This window comes from Zosterops lateralis, assembly GCF_965231275.1.
Source record: "Zosterops lateralis genome assembly, chromosome: 29".
NCBI lineage: Eukaryota > Metazoa > Chordata > Aves > Passeriformes > Zosteropidae > Zosterops > Zosterops lateralis.
The window spans coordinates 5,917,959-5,930,828 of record NC_139789.1 but is presented as its reverse complement, the minus strand read 5'-3'; the positions used below and the strand labels follow the sequence as shown (position 1 = coordinate 5,930,828).

The 12,870-nt window shown below is 52.4% G+C and overlaps 1 protein-coding gene across 1 annotated transcript in view; it reads right to left on the bottom strand.

The window, feature by feature from the left end:
- The window catches only part of PTPRS (protein tyrosine phosphatase receptor type S), a 114,488-nt gene that overhangs the window by 89,252 nt on the left and 12,366 nt on the right, over positions 1–12,870 (bottom strand). The window contains exon 2 of the mRNA XM_083879766.1: positions 10,045–10,211. Coding sequence (XP_083735892.1) covers positions 10,045–10,132 — 88 coding nt within the window. The 5' untranslated portion in view covers positions 10,133–10,211. The remainder of the gene's footprint in view (positions 1–10,044; positions 10,212–12,870) is intronic.

The window sequence follows — 12,870 nt, the reverse complement described above, 5'->3', positions numbered from 1 at the left end:
CACTGCTCTGTTTGAGCCGCTAAAGGACCAGAGGGGACACCAGAACATGAACAAACATTTTCTATGGGACAAACCTGTGAGAAGCAAAGGCTTGAGGAACCCAGGCCCAGCTCCCAGGGGACAATCCCATCCCTGTGGCACCACAAAGTGACAGCAGAGTCAGCAGCAGGGGGAAAACAAACTGCCCCGAGGATGTGATGGGGGAGAGGAGCTCCAGGCCCTGCCCGGTGACACCAACAGGGAAATCCTGTATCCCTGCATCCCCAGCCCTGCATCCCCAGCTCTGCAGGAAAAGCCCTGCATCCCCAGCCCTGCATCCCCAGCCCTGCATCCCCAGCCCTGCATCCCCAGCCCTGCATCCCCAGCTCTGCATCCCCAGCCCTGCATCCCCAGCTCTGCATCCCCAGCTCTGCATCCCCAGCCCTGCATCCCCAGCTCTGCATCCCCAGCCCTGCAGGCACAGCCCAGCCCAGCCCAGCCCTGCATCCCCAGCCCTGCATCCCCAGCCCTGCATCCCCAGCCCTGCATCCCCAGCCCTGCATCCCCAGCCCTGCAGGCACAGCCCAGCCCAGCCCAGCCCAGTTCACACGGGCATGGGGGGATCTCTGGGGCATGAAAGGAAAATAAAATATGTCTGATAAAGCTCTGCTCTCCTGCTCTGTAAATAAAAACTGTATTTCTTCCACCCTGTGCTTCTTTCCTTCAGGCACGAGGAGGGGGCTCTTGGTCTGCAGGAAGGGGGTGAGGGGCAATTCCTGGAGCCCAGAATTTGGGGTGTTTTCAGAAGATCATTTCACCATTCCTGTCCAGCCTCTGGTGAGAGACTTCAGCCCACACTTTCCATGGAACAAAAGGAGATTCTGGATGTACAAGCTTGAAACACCTGGGACTAAACCCTATATTATTATATATAATATTTTATATATATATATATATATATATATGTGTACACACACACATATATATACATATAATATTATATTATATAAATATATAATTTATAATATATATTAAATACAATATAAAAATATATAATATATAATTTATATATATTGTATATATAATATAATATAATATAATATATAATATATATAATTTATATATATTATTATATAATATATAATATGTATATTATATATATTAGTGTATATGAGCCTGCAGTGCTTATTGAAACTGGGACGTCGAGGGAGCTCCAGAGTGCAGATCTTGAAAAGGAGAAACCAAGACAGAAAAAAGCCACGACTAATGGATGAGCACAACCTCTAACAGTGATGAACTTCGACTCCTACCACACGAGTCATTACAATTTCTGTCTCTGAACCACACCGCTCATCATTCAGATTTGTAGTGGGAACATCAACACAAAAGAATCAAAAAAAAAAAACCCACGAGGCTTCGACAACAGCGCTGAGAACTGACAGCAGGGGAATGTGATGGATTCAGAGCTTTGGGACAACCAGAGAGTCAGTGAGGCAGGAAAACAGTGAGAGATGTGAATGAGAGAGAAATGGAGAGGTGGAAAAGCAGCAGCAACACCCCAAATTCTTCTGTCAAAGGCGGTAACTGAGGAAGGTGAGTAGGACAGAGGGAAGGTGAGTTTTTCTGGACTAGGACAGTTCCTGTTTATGTCTGACACCTCTCCAGGGATGGTTTCTCACCAGGGGCTGTCCTGCAGCCCCTCCAGGCAGCAGGAAAAAGATCTTTCTCCCTTTTCATTGCCTCAGCTACTGGGATTAATCACAATTAGCAGATCTTGGAAGGAAAGGGGTGTATCACAGAACTCATCCAGAAAAAAACACACAAACCCTCTCGGTATCAAACAGATCCTCCCCAGACAGACAGACAGACAGACAGACAAAGGAAAATGAGAGCTGGAGGATCTTCCTGGCTCCCTGGGAGATCACTGGAGCCAGTCTCAAGGTGATCTTTAAGAGCTGAACTGACAAAAAAAATAAAACCACCTCACAGCATCTTTTCAGAAATTCATCCAAACAAATCAAAGTCCAGGCTAAAGGTTTGTAAGTGTTGGCACTCCTGGCAGCACTCTCAGACTGATTTATGAATAAATCCATGGATTCCAACGGAGGTGAGGGAGGATGAGGACACAGCCAAATTAATTTGACTTTATTAATTAAAAAAACCACCAAGTTTCATCACCCCACCACTCTTTGGAGGTTGTGTGAGAGTGGGGGGGGGGAGCTGTGCTCATTAATTATGCAGAAAATGCAAAACTATCATCCTCTGAATGAGTTTAAAATAAGGAGAAACCCTTTCAGAATGGGGAGAAATTACTCCCCAAGGCAGCTGAAATTTCTCTCACAACTTCAAAGGACAATAAATTATTCAAATCACTCGCGCCACTCGCGCGCTCTCTTCCCTTCTCTCCCCTTCTCAATTTTATGCTCCTGAGTCAATTAAAGATTTGGAGGACTCGGAGAAACTTTGTAGAATGCTAAACCAGCCGCAGCTCCTTCTATTTATTTTTTATTTTTTATTTTTTTTCCATCCCCTCTTTAAAGCTTTGCTTTTCCTCTCGGCCTCAAAAGGAAACAGAAATGAGCGCGGATGAAACGAGCAGCGCCGGTTTGCGCTGGCGTGGAGCGTTTCATGTCTGGCAGCACCAGGACACGCTCAGGGCTCTCTGTGCAAAACAGGTCAGCCCAGAGTCCCTCCTGTCAACGCCTTGAATCATTCATCCCAATATCCCCTTTCAGACATCCAAAATGTATTTATACTGTTCTCTCCTGGCACTGCCTGGGTTTGCTGCGCCCTCCTGCTGCTCTGGGCTGGCCCTGGGACGGGGCTGGAGGCTCCCAGACCCAAATCTGTGTGCAGGGGGACCCCAGGCTGGTTTCCAAATGTCCTCATTTCTGTTCAGGGTGTGCAGGGGGAACCCCAGGCTGGATCCAAACCTTCCTGTCTGCTCAGTTGTGAGCTCAGGCTGGTTCTAAGCCCTTGTGTCTGCTCAGGGTGTGAACCCAGGTTGGTTCCAGGCTCTCCTGTCTGTTCAGGGTGTGCAGGGGTCAACTCAGGCTGGATCCCAAACCCTTGTGTCTGCTCAGGGTGGGCAGAGGAAAATCCAGGTTGGTTCTAAGCCCTTGTGTCTGCTCAGGGTGTGAACTCAGGCTGGATCCCAAAGTCCTCATTTCTGCTCAGGGTGTGCAGGGGAGAACCCAGGTTGGTTCCAAGCTCCTGTGTCTGCTCAGGCTGGTTCCAAGCCCTCATGTCTGCTCAGGGTGTGCAGGGGAGAACCTGGGCTGGATCCCAAAGTCCTCATTTCTGCTCAAGGTGTGCAGGGGAGAACCTCAGCTAGTTCCAAACCCCTCTTGTCTGCTCAGGGTGTGAGCCCAGGCTGGATCCAAAGCCCTCCTGTCTGCTCAGGGTGTGAGCCCAGGCTGGTTCCAAACCCCTCTTGTCTGCTCAGGGTGTGAGCCCAGGCTGGATCCAAAGCCCTCGTCTGCTCAGGGTGTGCAGAGAAGAACCCAGGTTGGTTCCAAGCTCCTGTGTCTGCTCAGGGTGATTCCAAGCCCCTCTTGTCTGCCCAGGGTGTGACCCCAGGCTGGATCCCAAACCCCTCCTGTCTGCCCAGGGTGTCACCCCAGGCTGGTTCCAGACCCCTGTGTCTGCACAGGGTGTACAAAGAGAACCTGGGCTGGTGTAACCAAACCACACCCGGGGCTGATCAGACCAGACAACAGCACGGCAAGAGAAGTCCTTGCTGAGAAAAGCAAATCCAGGCAAGGGAAAGGAGGGTTGGGGAGGTGCAGTCACAGCGTGAGGATGCTCCCGGCTCCCTGGCCTGCAGCCCACACCCTGGTTACCACCTTGCACACAGCAGATGGTGTAAAACGTGACTATTTTCATGAACTTTAACAATCCCCCCCAAAAAATTAAAGGCAGCTGCAGCGCACAGAACATCACAGCTCTCTAAGGTGGGAACTGGGACCAATTATTCTGCAAGAGAACATCCTTGACTGGAGGGGAAGAGTGGCAGAGAGTAAATAAAACTGTTCTTGGGAGACTGTGTCTCGCAGGGCAGCTCGAGCCCAGATTCCATCCCACGCACGGAGGAACGACATTCCTCTGGTCGGGCGTCCTTGACAAACACTCTGCTTTGCCTTCTAAGAATAACACTGGGCTTGCCAGGCCACAGCAGGGAGGAGGAATCCCTCACCGAGTCCCTTTAGTGACCCAGGAGAGTCATAGTGAGCTGGTCTTGAAAAGACACAACACAGAGAGAGAAGAGAAGCCGGTGTGACCCAGGGCTTGGGAGAGATTTTAGGAAAATCTCATCCTTCAGTGCAAGAATTGTTGGTGTGGAAAGGACAACCAAGGGGAAAAGTCATAAAGAAAGAAGTCTTTGGCTTCTTGGCAAAGGAACAGCCCCAGTTTTGGCACCCAGGTATGAAGACAGACCTTCCCTCCATCCCAGTCCTCCGCAGGTGACGTTTTCACACAAGCCGCTTGTTTACACAACAAACAGATGCTCTTTTCCCCCAACTTAACCATCTAATGGAGCTGAGCAGAAAGAGCCTGTGGTTGGGAAAAGATCCTCCAGCAGGAGACACCCATGGCTGGGTCCCAGCCACCGTGGCTGCTGCTGCTGTCCCCAGGTGCTCCTCAGCAGAGATTAATTTAACGAGCACTGGCGGCGTGGGGCACAGCTGGGACCTGGGAAGTGACAGCCCCCTCTGCCCCCAAGGAAGCTCCTTCAACAGATGATTTATTTCCTCTCCGGGTCCTACAGAACACACAAACTTCCCAATTTGAGTTATCTTAAGAAAAAAAAAAAGAAATAAAAAAAAAGATACATCACTTGATCCAGCCAGGCAAGGTTTAATTTAATCAGGCACTTAAACAAGGTGACACAGGAGCTTAATTCAGTGTCCTTGAGTGAGACAACAGCCAGCCCAGAACCCTGAGGAGGATCCCAGCTGGCAGATGGGGGAGGCTCGGAGGGAAAGGGCAGCACCAAGGACAGGGAGGTGTCCCCTGCCCACGAAGGGAACTGGGGCAGGGAACAGGAGCAGCAGGTGGGTCTGGGCAGGATCTCTGCCTCTGCAGGGTCCAGCTGTTGTCTCCTCTCTCACTGCACTCACTGCAGGGACAACGTGCAGCTCCAAACACTCCACCCTCCTCCAGTCCACCACAGAACCTCCTCTGTGCTCCCACCTCAAATTCATGACAATTCTGCTCCCCACTCCAGCCCACCCACCAAGGGGGAAAAGCCTTTCTGCAGCCTCTCCCTGCCTCCTCAGCCCCTGCAGGCTCCCTGTCCCTCTGGGGGTGCACAGACAGTCAGGGTGTGTGACCCAGATGTGGGACAGAATCATCACAGAATGACAGAATCACAGAATGACAGAATGACAGAGTCACAGAATCACAGAATGACACAATCACACAATCACAGAATCACAGAATCACACAATCACAGAATCATCACAGAATCACAGAATCACAGAATGTGCAGGTTGGAAGAGACCTTCAAGATCATCGAGTCCAACCCAGCCCTGACACCTCAACTATGTCATGGCATCGAGTGCCACATCCAGTTTCCTTTTAAACACACCCAGGGATGGTGACTCCACCACCTCCCCGGGCAGACTATTCCAATATTTGGACAGCTCAGGCTCAGCACAGTGCCACACCTCCCCTCCCCTTCCCTTCCCTGGGGCAGCTCTGGGTCCATCCCAAACACCCCAAACTGGAGCAGCTTTTCCCTCCCACAGAGAGATTTCCTTCCCACTGACATCGACTGAACGTGCCTATCAAGCCCTAAGATTTTCCTCCTTGATTTTCCTACCTGACAGCTGCCTGTCTTGGCCAAGTGTCGCCCTGAATTTTCCTGCCTGTGAGTTTTTGCACCTTTGCAGCAGCTTTCCCACGCTGCTTCACATAAACAATATTGTATCCTCAGAATTTATCTATGTGTGTTTACTCAGAACTTATCTCTGTGTTCACATATTTCTTCTCTAGGAGGAGGAATGTGATTGATGGTCAAGCCCACCAATGGTGTTCGTAAGGTGGTGACCCTTTTGGCCAATCTTTGGCCTTTCTGTACAAAGTGTATATAAGGATGGAGTCAGAAATTAAATTAGAATTTTGCTGCTTTCATGGCTCACACCTTTCACAGGGCACCAGTTCCCCAAAACACGGACCTGGAGCAGCTCCACTCCCATCCCATCACACATTTTCTGTGAGTCCCACACGGTTTGCGCCGTGCCTGGTACCTCTGCCAGCCCCAGGGATGCTCACAGACCTCGATTCCCCCTCCTCCCATGCACCTCCCATGAATTACTGCATAATTCTCCAAATTAATGACGGAGCAAGGGCAATTAAAAGGGAAGAAAGCCAGGGTAATGCATCATAAAAGGAGGCTTTATTCTTTTATTTTGTCAATTGCAATTTGGATTTAATTATTTATGGTAATACTTCAGAGCGTGCTGGTAAAGGGCTCTATACTGTGATTTATAAAAGGAAGGAAACACGAGTAATAGGTAATGTTCCCTGCCCTTAAATCTTTGCTGGGGTGGAGAGAGCCACGCACCAGCCCTCCGTGGATGCAAAGTGCCAATTAGCAAAGTGCCATTGTAAAACACAAAGGTTTAATCAATGAGGAAAAAAAAAAATCCACTTGAAAACAGCGAGCCTGCTGATTCCAGTCAGGAAAAAACGGCCACATTTCCATGCAGTAAATGGGTTTTTATGTGCAGCTGAGGAGCACTCGGAGCAGGCCCGTTGCTCCTCGAGGAGGGCAGGGGGAGCTGAGCTCTGCCCTTGGCCCAAAAGCAGAAAATCAGCACAGGAGCAGCCCCTGCCCAGCCACGCCAGGCCAGTTCTGTGCACTCACATTAGGAGATGTTTTGGGTGCTCTCCACAGAGGTTTTGTGGCTGGGGCTGGGTGTGTGAACAGGGAGCAGAGAGGTTTGGGGCTGTGCCCACTCCATCAGCAATTTGGGGACTGTTCCCCTCCCTGGACTATCTGCCTGTGCTGTTTTTTTCCCTGCTCCAAGGGGCACATTTGGCTGTGCAGCTCCAAAGGGGCCTCCCCTGAACTTCCTGCAGCAATTCGTGCTGCTCACACAAACAGCACAGTCCCCCCCCAAAAAAGGATAATACTTTCCATTTATTGACAGCACTGAAAATAATCACGGAATTAGTAATTTCCAGCTCCGCGGCCGCCTTTGACCAGATGGGAGAAACAAAGAAAAAACGTCCGTGTGCAACCAAAGGAAAAGAGGAAGAACATTGTCTGTGTCACACCTTTCAATTATTGTTCTCCTCGGCTTCCCAAGGAGGAGCAGCAGGCAGAAAGTGGTCTGGAGCTTTTGGGTTTTTAATTTAAATGGCACTTTCCTTTAAATAGAAAAGCTCCTGCCACAGAAAGATTTAAATCACTGGCTGAGATCAATTAGCCCTGGAAACAAGGGAAGTATTTTAATGGTCCTTTGATTGCAGAGGGCACAGCTCCTCCAGAGCTGCTCTGGGAGAGGAGAAAAGTCCCAGCCCGGGCTCTGCTCACTGGGATCTGCTCCCTGGGGAGCTGGGAGGGTGATGCCCTGTGGAGCTGGGAGGGTGATGCCCTCCAAAATCCCAAATCCCAAGGGTTTCCCATCTCCAGCCTGGGTTTCCCACCCCAGGAGGGGCAGCAGCTCCGAGGGCTGGGGGGCTGCAGGGCCTGGGGGAATCAGGGCAGGAAATGGGGTCAGTGCTGTGGCCAAGTGGAATCTGGCCAAGGGATTAGGGGAATGTGACAGAGCCCGGGGCCATCTGATGGCAGAGGACACGGCCAGAGCAGTGACAGCTCCTCACAGCCCCTGCAGCTGGGGCACAGAGCTATTCCCTGTTTGCAGGGCTCGCTGGGGACCAGCTTGGGGGCTGGGCTGGGATTTCCCAGCACTCAGTTTCCCTCCAAAGCCAGAAATTATCAACCCACTGCCCAGTGACCCTCCCCAGGCACAGAGAACAGCCCAGAGCAGCAGCTCAGGAGCATCCCAAGGGCACAGGGCAGGGAGGTGCTGCCTCCAGGGACAGACAACACCTGGCCCAACATCTGCACCACAAGCAGGCCCTGTCTGAGCAACCTGCAAAGCTCCTGCACGGACAGCTGGGAGCAGCCAGAGGGAAAAACCAGCACAAACCCTCCCAGTTCAGGATCCAAGGACACTGCAGAGCTACAGGAGAGGGAAACTTGGCTGCCAGCAGCTGCAGAGCAGTGATGGATTTCAGCAGGGCTCAGGACACACCAGTGTGGGTCTGACCAGCACCAGCCCCTCCCCAGGGCACAGTTCCCCCAAAAAGGGGAAGAAAAAAGCCCCAAAAGGGCTCTGTGGCAGTCAGGGAGCAGGTGGGATCTCCCAGCTCTGCTGGAATCCCTGAGCAAACCTCACCCCAAAGAACGAGGGACAGACAAGAGGTTTGTTCCTTCCCAGGACAGGGAAAACCACGAGAGGCCTGAGGTCACAGAGCCGTGATTTGGAGAGGCTTTGACTGTGCTGTGCCCACTCCCAGCACTGAGCACAGGCCCCCCTGTACACCCAAAACTCCAGTGGAGCCCAGTTTTCACTGGGTGTCACTGGGGTGAATCTGCAGAGCTGCAGAACCCCTGGACCCTCCATCCTCTCATCCTGCAGAGCTGCACTTTGCTTTGCAAACTCAGTGATTTTACCAGGCGTTGTTACAGTAAAACCAGAGTCAAGAACAAGACCCTGCACTCCAGATTCCCACTGACTGATTCCCCACCCCTGACTCCCCTGCACAATGAAGATTCCCAGTGCCAACAAACTCTCACAAGCCACCAAAGCCCCCCTGAGCCCACAGAGCAGCACCCAGAGTCTCATAAGGACCCTGCAATAACAAAAGCATCAGTTCCACCACCAGAGCAGGACCCTGGACACATCCCTGGGCAAAAGGCTGGTGGCATTTCCCTGCCAGACCCTGCACTCTGCTGCCAGCCCAGACCAAACCCCTGGGTCTGTCCCTCTGGACACCCTCTGGTCAGTTCAGACTGACCCACAGCCAACACTTCACCCTGCAGTGAACCACCTCCCCCAAGCCCAGCTCACCCCCCAGGCTTAGGAAACAAAAAAAAAAGGAATAAAAGAAAACATTATTTTTCTGCACACGAGTGTTTTTTCTCTGCAAAGAGGGATTAAGGCCGAACCTGGCAGAAGACAGGAAGGAGGCTGGGGCAAACACATCCCACCTGCTTAGAGGAGGAAAGCCCCACTCCAAAAACATCTCCCAGCAAGGAGAGGTGGCAGATCCACCCAATGCCCTGGGCCAGCACAATAAACCCTGATAACGAAGTGATTACATTTAAATCTGTCCAGGGCTACGCTGACCAGAGCAGCCTTTCTCCAGCCTCAAGCAGCTTTGCTGGGGAGGAAAAAAAAAAAAAAAAAAAAAAAAAAAAAAAAAAAAAAAAAAAAAAAAAAAAAAAAAAAAAAAAAAAAAAGTCATAATTCAATCAGCTTGGAGAAGTCTGTTCTGCACTGATCCCAAGCCATCAGCCCTCATGTCCAAGGAACATTACATTCAAGTCGCTGAAGATTTTCACTTTTTTTTTTTTTCTCCCTTCCCCTTTTCATTTTTTAAAGCAGGAATTGAAAGTCAGCGAAGATAAAAAAACTGTGTTGAACTGGAGCTGGTTCACTCAGGGGAAGGAGAAAAAACATAATTCTCCTTCTTGAAACGCTGTTTGGAATCTCAGAAAGCGACACGACAACGGTGACCAGGGTCTGACAGATCCTGGGGGGCAGGAGGGGACAACAGGGGTGGGGATGGGGCTGGGGGGAGGTGGGGGAAGGCTCTGGGAGCCCCCTCCCTTCTCTCCAGCCCTTTGGCAGCCTCAAAACTCAAAGCAGGCTGTGAGGACCCACAGGCTGCTTGTGCCCCTCCAAGGTGGGGCTGAGAACAAAAGGAAACAGTGGAAAGTTCAGGATGTTGGAAAATGAAACACTTTATCAGGTATTGAGCTTCACTTCTTCAACAACGAAAGGAGAAGGATGGAAAAAGGAGCAGGGGGACAGCAGAGGGACTCACTCTCAGCCAGGCAGTCCATCAGCAGCACGGAGAGCACGTTCACCAGGGAGAGCAGCGAAGACATTCCAGGGCTGGGAAGGATCCTCATCCTCTGCAAAGGCCTTCGGCCCTGGCCGGAGAGGCTCCGGCTCAGCGGGAATTCAGCGTCTCCCCAGCCTTGTCAGCACCTGTGGGGCACAAAGGGACAGCTCAGAGGGCAGGCAGGGGGACAGGGGACGAGCAGAGCCCCGGCGGTGACAGCAGCGCGCGGTCCCTGTGCAGGGGACATGGAGGACACGGGGGACATGGGGGACACGGGGGACACGGGGGATATGGGGCACCTGCTCCAGGTGTCTGTCACCCCCAGCACCTGCCCTGCTCCAGGGGCCAGGGGGAGAGCCCAGCTCCGTGATGGGGACCCAGCCCCATGTGAGGAACACAGTTCCATGGGCCACCTCCATGGGGTGAGCCCAGCTCCACAGGGGGAGCCCAGCTCCATGATGGGGGCCCAGTTCCATGTGAGGAGCACAACTCCATGGGCCAGCTCCACAGGGGGAGCCCAGCTCCATGGGAGACCCCAGCTCCATGATGGGAGCCCAGCTCCATGTGAGGAACACAGTTCCATGGGCCAGCTCCATGGGGTGAGCCCAGCTCCATGACAAGAGCCCAGTTCCATATGAGGAACACAGTCCCATGGGCCAGCTCCATGGGGAGTGCATCCACAACCTCCTGTGGCAGACCCTGAGCACAGGGATAACGGGACAGGGCTGGGGAGAACAGGGATGACAGGGCAGGGCTGTGGGGCACAGGGATAACGGGGCAGAGAACAGGGATAACAGGGCAGGGCTGTGGAAGGACACGCTCAGATCTGACAGATTCCTTCCCGCTATCGTCGCTCCAATTAGAAATCAAACCCCGGGTTTATCACCTTTTGGAGGAGAGCCAGGTAGGAGATATTGTACCATGATCAAAGGCTTTGGGAGGACTAAGGGGATCGTGAGGCTGTTTAAGGCTCCTGACACACATCGGGGCGGGAGAGCGTCGGGACAGGCGGCGTGAAAGGGGCATTTTAATCTTTTTCTGTCCCATTAACTCTCCAAGGCTGAACTGCGCAGAATTAAAAGAAAAGCCAGGATAAACAAGAAGTCCCCATATGTACTCAGCCCCGAAGAACAACTTTTCAGAGAGAGGAGCTTTGGACTCGCACTTTGAGGATTACAAAGCCTCTGCTGTGTGCTCTGTGCCAGCCCAGATCACGAAAAACCAGCGTAAATACTGAGACAAAAAAGAGGAAAAAAACCAAAATCTGAATCCTATCACTGGGAATCTCTTCAAATGTTTGTTCTAGACACACTCAGAGAAAAACAAAGAGGCTCCAGCCCAGCCCTGGCACGGGGTTCTGTGGGTTCCAGGGCACAGAACGACACGTTGGGGTTTCTTTTGTCACCGTCAGGGGAGAGCAGGGAGAGGGAACACGGTGTGATGGGAGCTGTTAATTAAACTGGGGATGTGGCACAGCAAATGGAGCCAGGCTGCAGCTCCCTGGCTCTCCCTCCCTCCTCCCTCAGCTCCAGTTCCCACCAGCGAGGCTGGAGCTGGGCAGAGCAAGAACCCACCCGACTATTTTAGGTATTAAAATAAAACCCAACAGACCACGCTGGCTCAGCCACCATTTCAGAAAACGCTTATTTTTCTTCATCAGAGCAATATATCCACCCCCAACCCGTGCCAAAAATGCCACCAAACGTCTCCTGGAGCCTCGTGTGCTCCCCAAACACGACACCAAAGAGCTGAGAGACACTTCCAGAGCTGAGAGCAGCCCAGAGCCTGCTCTGCTCCCTGCAGCACGTCCCCAAAGTGTCCCCAGGATGGAGCTGAAGGCAGGGAACTGAGTCCCAGGGGAATTTTCTGTCTTCTGCAGAGATAGAAGCCTGGGCAGAGCCGCCCTCCCACCCCCAGCAGGGCTTTTCATGGCAATAATGGGCTCGGATGGAGAAGGTCTGGAAAAGGGGATGCAGCAACAGCTCCAAGATTAGAGCAGGAGATGCCAGAGGGTGACACTTCCACTCCGGTGCTGATGTGCTCCCCGAGCCCTCGACAGAGACACAAAGTGCTGGCAGAGATATCAGGCTGTGTCAGCTCCAATCCAGCCACTCATCCCTCAGAGCTGGTCCAGCAGTGCCTGCCCCCCAATCTGAGGGTTTGAGACAGGATGTGGATCCACCTGGGGCTGGGGAGGGCAGCCTGGGGCAGGGGATAGGATGTGGATCCACCTGGGGCTGGGGAGGGCAGCCTGGGGCAGGGGCTGCTCTGCTCTGCTCCCCTGGCAATGGGAACAGCCCCCTGCCCTGCACATCCCTGCAGTTCCCTGCTGGAGCCCAAACAACAGGCCTGGAACCCAGGGGGGGATTGTTCTGGTGAAAGATCAAACCCCAAAGGCTCTGTCACCCATCCTGTCCCCTCTCAGGGCACAGCTTACCTGTCTCTGCTCCCTGGAGCAGGTTTGCCCAGCCCGGCCTGGCTCAGAGCTCCCAGCCAAGCTCCTGGCACCAGCCAAGCCAACATAATGGCCCTTTTCCTGTCCACAGCCCTGCAAAACCCTCACTGAACTCCCCTGGCACAGCATCCCCCCGCAACACAGGCAAACCACCTAATAGAGCTCAATCCTGGCTAAAGAATGCAATTAAGTGAAGGCAGGGCCCCCCCGGCGGGGTCAGATTTGTGCGAGATACGGTCACATTTCAGGAATAAGATTAATTCTTACAGTAAAAGAGCTCCTGTAAGACATTCATTCCCGTGTGCTGCCTAATCTGCAGCTCTGAGCGAGGCCGTGTGTAAGCACTGAAG